General features: G+C 40.6%; 1 protein-coding gene across 1 annotated transcript; it reads right to left on the bottom strand.

The window, feature by feature from the left end:
- Nucleotides 1–322: 322 nt before the first annotated feature.
- Nucleotides 323–4,532, bottom strand: il12ba (interleukin 12Ba). The gene is made up of 7 exons (XM_079556971.1): nucleotides 4,401–4,532; nucleotides 4,041–4,319; nucleotides 3,621–3,723; nucleotides 2,819–3,063; nucleotides 2,580–2,740; nucleotides 486–613; nucleotides 323–395 (listed from the first exon to the last, which is right to left on the bottom strand). The coding sequence occupies exons 1-7, from the start codon at nucleotides 4,483–4,485 to the stop codon at nucleotides 365–367; spliced, it is 1,032 nt and encodes a 343-aa protein (XP_079413097.1). The 5' UTR covers nucleotides 4,486–4,532; the 3' UTR covers nucleotides 323–364.

The raw sequence follows: 4,532 nt of genomic DNA, 5'->3' as shown, positions 1-4,532 counted from the left end.
TTCTTGATTTGACTTTTGTTTACCGTGTGCAAGACACTCTCATTGATGTAGTGTAAAGAAACTGTCAAATGGCAAAATATGCATGATTTAATTCTTTTTACATACAGTACCGTGACTTTTCTCATTTCATTCATTAAAGTGTAACAACATTAATCAAATAAATATGTGTATAAGTTAATATTGTAAGAAATATTGCAAAAGTTTATAAATAGCCACAAAATATACTGCTCAAAAAATACAGGGAACACTTGAACAACACAATGTATGTTCAAGCGTTTCCTTTATGATTTTTGAGCAGTGTACAATAAAAGGAAAATAAATAAGTGCCCTTGCTCTTTCACAGAGAGGTTAAGAGGTGCCGGCTTCAACTCCTGTTCGTCTTTTTCTGCTTTTGTCTAAAAAAAAAAAACTATATTTAAAACATTATGCAAGAAATTCAGAAACCACTTCGGGCCCAAAGTAGCAGAAGTAGTATCAGCACTGACTTGATTCTGACGGGGGTCCACTCGCTCCACCCTGCATCGGACAGTGCATCCTTCGCTCTGACACAGACCGCCTTCGTGCTGCTTTTAATCCTAAACCAACAGTTGTCAATGCAGTTCACGGTTTTCATCTAAAAAATAAAATAAAAAAATAAAAAACGGTTTAAGTTAGACAAGCTCTGTTGCTGGACCTTTGTTGTTTTCAATCCACACAAATGAAATAAGATATGACACCGAACATTCAACATTGATCAAATATGCTGATGATATGGCCTTGGTCGCATGTCTCACTATGTAAACTCAACAATCGCGCTCATGAGGTGGTTTGAGGACAGTCATCTCCAGCTAAAGGTAAATAAGACTAAAGAAATGTGCTTCACCAGCCAAAATAAACTGGAGCCGTCAAATCCACTTTTTGAACCATTTCAGCTAGAGCAAGTGAACTCATACAAGTATTTAGGAACAATTTTGGAGAATTCTTTCACCTTTTCTGAGCATGTTGACTGTATTTACAAGAAAGCACAGCAAAGGTTTTTTCCTGTTGCGTCAGCAGAGAGGTTTTGAAGTCAGTGAGCACATCTTAACAAGGGTTTGTCAGTCCTTAATTGGGAGTGTACTGATATTGAACATAGTGTCTTGGTTTGACCACTTATATCACAGGCCGACACCAAACTAATGTGTCTCAGCATCACAGTAAAGCAGCGCATCGTCATATGATCACGACGAGAGCCATCCACTTTGGTCTCCTTCTATCAGGGCAGAGATACAGACTTCCTTGTGCCAAGAACAATGTGCACAGGGATTCCTTTGTGCCCTGTGCCATCAGGGAGATGAATAAATTGTAACTCCTAATGTCGCTCAGTTTGTTCCATTCTGTTCATGAGGTGAATTTGCTGCTGATGTGGATTTTAAAATTGACATTATTCATTTAGTTCTTGTGCATGTAAAGTTCTTCTATTCTATTCTATTCTATTCTATTCTATTCTATTCTATTCTATTCTATTCTATTCTATTCTATTCTATTCTATTCTATGACACAGTCCTTGTTGCCTACACTTCAAACAGGATTTCTTATGGCCTCCTTTCAATAATGGATTTCTTTTTGCCACTCGTCCATGAAGGCCAGATTTGTGTAGGGTACGACTTATAGTTGTCCCATGTAGAGATTCCCCCAGCTCAGCGGCAGGACTTCACAGCTCCTCCAGAGTAATCTTGGGGCACTTGGTTGTATTTCTTGCCAGTGCTCTCCTTGTTCAGTCTGTTAGTTTAGGTGGACGGCCGTGTCTTGGTAAGCTTGCAGTGGCGCTATGCTCTTTCCATTTCCGAATGATGGATTGAACAGTGCTCTGAGAGATGTTCATATCTTGGGAAATCTTTGTATAACTTAACGCTGCATTAAACTTCTCCACAACTTTGTCCCTGACCTCTCGGGTGCTCCTTGGCCTTCATGATGTCGTTTAGTGACCAACACACTCCGACCATAGCTCTGAGGGCCTAAAAGAACAGCTGTAATCATACTGAGATTACGCATAGGTGCCTCTATTTAATGGTTAGGGCAAGGTGTGAACATTCTGCAGTCATGAGGAATGTTATAAAGGCAATTTAATGCACTCAGAAAAATGCTGCACTTTTCACTTTTCTATTTTTTGAAAAATAACAGAATCATGTATCATTTTGTTTTCACTCCACAGTTGTTACTTGTGTGTGAACTTTCAGTAAAAAAAAATTCCAAACACAATCTTTATGTTTATGGTTGTAAACATGACAAAATGTGCAAAAGTTCAAGGTGTATGAGTACTTTGGAGAGGCACTGTAAACCTGATCTATCCGTGTCCATAGATAAAGAGTTCAAATCAAATATGTGGATGTATTCACAGTTATAAAACCATTTTTTATGATGTGAAAAGTTTTATGATGGCAATTATCCAATCAGAAAGGAGAACTAGCCCCACAGTTGCAGGAGGTTCTGAGCTTTCAAATTCTCCATAGTGAAACCTGTGCGTGTGCCCTCACAGCTCAACCCAGGTTCCTTTTAGCCAACATTAAGGAAAAAGAAAGAAAGAAGAGACAGAATCAAAGCGGATGATGTTGCCTTACCTTTTCCTCTTTTATGACATCACATGTGACTTTTCCTTGTGAGAACTGGACGATTTGAAAAGTGAGAGGAAAATAGGAGTGCGGGCTGGCCCAGGAGCTCGGATACGTCCACTCTATGGCTGTTCTGTTCACTTTACTAATCTGCACTTTGTCCGGTTTCACTGAGGAAAGCACACAGAAATACAACTGAGATAAAAGTTCAGTGAGAAAAAACAAAGCACTGAGGGGATCTGCCTCACCGATCTCTGACAGATAAAAGTGTTTTGAGTAGTTCTCCACGAGGAAGTCATTGCTCAGATAGACAGAGATGCGGATGAACTGGGCCTCCTCTGCGTAGGGGCAGTGCAGTGCGTCCAGGCAGGTGATGCTCTGTCGACCGACGTCCACGGAGCAGCTCATGTTGCTCTGACTGGAAAGGCAGGTCCACTGTCCGTCAGAGACCTCAGCGCAGTGCAAGTCGTGGCTGTCAGTCGGAATGCGGGAACTAGAAGGCAGAGGCGGACGATAAGACTGTCAGGGTGTGCGAATGTGTGAAGTTTTGTGCCACAGCATGTATGAATGAAAGCTAAAATGTCTGTGTAAAGACGGTTCTCATTGACATCACTTTGTGGGCAGTAACCACCGAAACACAACTAATAACAGATACGTTTTTAGACGCTAGAAAACTGTCCCATGACTCTGTGTCATGTTTCTTTGTTTATTTATATTTTCCTTTTTGTTATGACATGGCACAAATTACAGATAACTAACACTAGCTTGTGAATTGCATATTATTTCACATGTCATATTTGCACATTTTCCTGAATATTTGTTCTTGAGAGCTGATGCAACAAGTGGATTTCTCCATTGTGAGATCAATAAAGGCTTATCTTATCTTTGTGTCAATTATTTCTGATGAGAAAATGTAAAATCAAGACGTTTGTTTAACTTGCAGGAACATTAACCTGCACATTCCTGCTCAGACTGTGTTACTACTACTGTGTTTCACATCACATTAACAGTCAGTGATTGAATACATTAGACAGAGCACTGTTATCTCACCGTTGGGCCTTGATTAAAGCCACTTTTCCAACACGATTGGGATGCCACTTCCATGAGCAGTGAAATTCGCCACTGTAGTTCGCAGCAGAGCACTTTAAGTAATCTTGAAACACAGGACACAGTTTCAGATATTATATATTATATCTGCCACAATTTAACACAATTTTTACGTTAACATAGCCAACAAACCAAATTCTATTTTGCCAGTTACTCTTTCACAAAGGTCTTTTCAATTGTAGATCTGATTTTGCACACAGAATAAAAATGAAATATGGTACACCTGCTCTAGACCCCAACATTAAAGCAACTCTGGATTTTTGTACTAAAATAAGCAAAAATATGGCTATTGCTAACATTTGAAAAAGGCAACAGCGGCCAGTGAGAAAATAAGTGAATGTCAAGCGCTGGTAACAGCCATACCGTCGCCGTCTTGCAGCAGGATCTTCTTCCTCTGGGTAACGTCCTCATGGATCAGCACCTCCGTGTGATTGAGCAGAGATCCATCTTCACTGTGGCAGCTGTAGTTTCCTCCCCCAAAGCTCTCACTTAACTCCACAAAGTGTGTGTTTCCCGTCGATGCGACTTTGACCCCATCTTTTCTCCAGAAGATCCCGCGGCCCTTGTCCTCTGTGCTCATAACAGAGTGGAGGCAGGTCAGGGGATGCCGGCCCACTTCTCCGGTCACCTCCAGAACCAAAACTGGACACAAGCAGTTTATTATTATTATTATAGCGCTACAGGATATTCAGTCAGTTAAGCGTGTACCGCACAAAGACCTACCATTGGGCTTCAGGGTCCAGTAGTTTGTAGGGTTTTGACTGGCGAGTTGGAGGATTGACCACAGGTTGAGAAAGAGGAGCATCATCTTGTAAATCAGCAAGATCTAAAACAATTAACAATTACACAATTTAC

This window comes from Gobius niger (genome assembly GCF_951799975.1).
Source record: "Gobius niger genome assembly, chromosome: 5".
Taxonomy (NCBI): Eukaryota; Metazoa; Chordata; class Actinopteri; order Gobiiformes; family Gobiidae; genus Gobius; species Gobius niger.
The sequence above is the reverse complement of the archived record's forward strand: the minus strand, read 5'-3'. Positions and strand labels throughout refer to the sequence as shown.

Excerpts from the sequence above, each read along its gene's own strand:
- il12ba (XM_079556971.1), bottom strand. The coding sequence starts at position 4,485 with ATGATGCTCCTCTTTCTCAACCTGTGGTCAATCCTCCAACTCGCCAGT. Across the intron at positions 4,320-4,400 it reads CTGGACCCTGAAGCCCAATG|TTTTGGTTCTGGAGGTGACC; the intron begins GTAGGTCTTTGT and ends GCTTGTGTCCAG. Across the intron at positions 3,064-3,620 it reads GCTTTAATCAAGGCCCAACG|TTCCCGCATTCCGACTGACA; the intron begins GTGAGATAACAG and ends TCTGCCTTCTAG.